This window comes from Austrofundulus limnaeus, unplaced genomic scaffold (assembly GCF_001266775.1).
Source record: "Austrofundulus limnaeus strain Quisiro unplaced genomic scaffold, Austrofundulus_limnaeus-1.0 Scaffold153, whole genome shotgun sequence".
Classification (NCBI taxonomy): domain Eukaryota; kingdom Metazoa; phylum Chordata; class Actinopteri; order Cyprinodontiformes; family Rivulidae; genus Austrofundulus; species Austrofundulus limnaeus.
Genome location: NW_013952555.1, coordinates 376,954 through 378,704, shown reverse-complemented (window position 1 = coordinate 378,704; position 1,751 = coordinate 376,954). Strand labels below are relative to the sequence as shown.

Sequence of the window (1,751 nt, the reverse complement as noted above, 5' to 3'; positions counted from 1 at the left end):
ATATAACATTTTAGACACATTCTAGACAGTTTATCAGCTAAAAAAAGTTAATTTTGGGGTAAGTTACTGCTTAGCATCTCAAACGTGTTTCTCTGCTCGGTGTAACTTTGTGTTTGTAGCTTCCTGATTTATTTTTTTGTATCTAAACTGGGACTAAACGAGCTGCTAGTTGCTTCTTTCCATCATCTCAGAGCTACATACCGACTCTTTGCAGCTTTAGTTCAGGTTTCCAGCAGGGATCCAGCAGTCCGCGCTGATGCTTTATTTCTTCTTCGTACCGCAGGATGGTTTTTTCAAACTCGGAGAATATTTCTGCAGCAGCAGCTGTCAGCCTCCCACAAATAAAGTCTCTCAGATGATGAACTGAAGACATTGTTCTAAGAACAACCTGGTTTGGCTCAGCTGAGAAACACAAACAAACCAGTTCACTTCTTCTTCGTGGGTTTAATTGCAGCAGGAAAACTCAGTGACGAAGCTACAGCGCCACTAAGCTGCTTGGAGGATCACAACAAGCAAAACTTGACTTTTAAACTCAGAATATTTGTTTAAAGGCCTTTATAATTTCACACAATAATAAAACAATAATTATTAAAATATAAAAAACAGTAAAAATATAACACAACTGAGATTTTTAAGAGTGTTAACTTTATATATTTAACTAAAAAAACAAAACAGTAAAGAACAGAGATCTGTCAGGAAACATTGAGAACCTGCAGCCTTTATGAACACATTTATTTAAACAGAAAAGTCTTTAAAATGCGGGAAAAATTTTTTTTTACAATTCTTTAGAAACTGTTCTACAAACAGAAAAAGGTCCACATTTTGTTTTATTAAACTCTAAAATCAACATTCAATGAACTTTTTAGTTTCTTACTCTTCTATTTGATAAAGACAGAAGAAAATCAGAGATATTAAACTTCAATAAAACATTTTTGTAAAAACCAAAACAACAGAAAACAGCAAATACACAAGTTTAGTAAGTTCACAAAGGATTCCTACAGTTTAAGGTCAGTTAAATTTCAGACTATTAAACACCAAGTGAAATTAAATTTAAGATGGTTAAGACAGTTTTACAATAAACACAAATGACCAAAAAATAAAACAGTCAGAAATTCATGAATCAAAGTATTTTTGGTTGAAGTATTCAAATATTGTAAAAGTCCATTTGTTTTTATCCATACAGATTTTTGTCAAATATAGCAAAAACATTCTTGGCAGTCAGTTTTAAACCTAATTTCATTCCTGGAAATCATCTAACGAGCCAACATTTGGAGTTTTAGGACCCACAGTGGGTTCTCAGCCCCAACTTGCTGTAGATGAAACCTTAAAGTGCCTGTGAAATCAAATGTTTGTAAGAAATATGAACACATTTTTGGAAAGACAACATTATAAACATATCATAAAACAAATTTCACCTTGCTAAGATGGACAATTGTTGAGATATTTGCATGTGAACTAACAGGAAGTGATGTCAAAGGAGAATGTCTGCATGTAAATATTAAAAAAACAAATGTTACCAATTATTTTAATATTTGAGACAAATCATCCTACTTAGTATGTGTTAACATTTTTAAACGTCATTGTCCCCAGCAATCTAATCTAATCTAATCTAATCTAAAACAAGTGCAAACTGAACAAGTTTGATGAGTAGAGAACAACTGATCATTTCTCAGTTTCAACTTGAATCAAAGCTAAATAAAAGGCAACAAACAAGAAGGTTTGCTGGAAGCAACTCTTCTTCAAACTAGGGC

The 1,751-nt window shown here is 32.6% G+C and overlaps 1 protein-coding gene across 2 annotated transcripts in view; it reads right to left on the bottom strand.

Annotated features, from left to right (window-relative positions):
• Positions 1-436, bottom strand: part of LOC106523362 (involucrin) — a gene marked incomplete at its 3' end in the record, with an annotated part of 14,255 nt that extends 13,819 nt beyond the window's left edge. For both annotated transcript variants that reach the window (XM_014016755.1, XM_014016756.1), the window contains 1 exon segment: positions 202-436. In XM_014016755.1, the coding sequence (XP_013872209.1) occupies positions 202-373 (172 nt within the window). In that variant the 5' untranslated portion in view covers positions 374-436.
• Between the last annotated feature and the right edge of the window lie 1,315 nt (positions 437-1,751).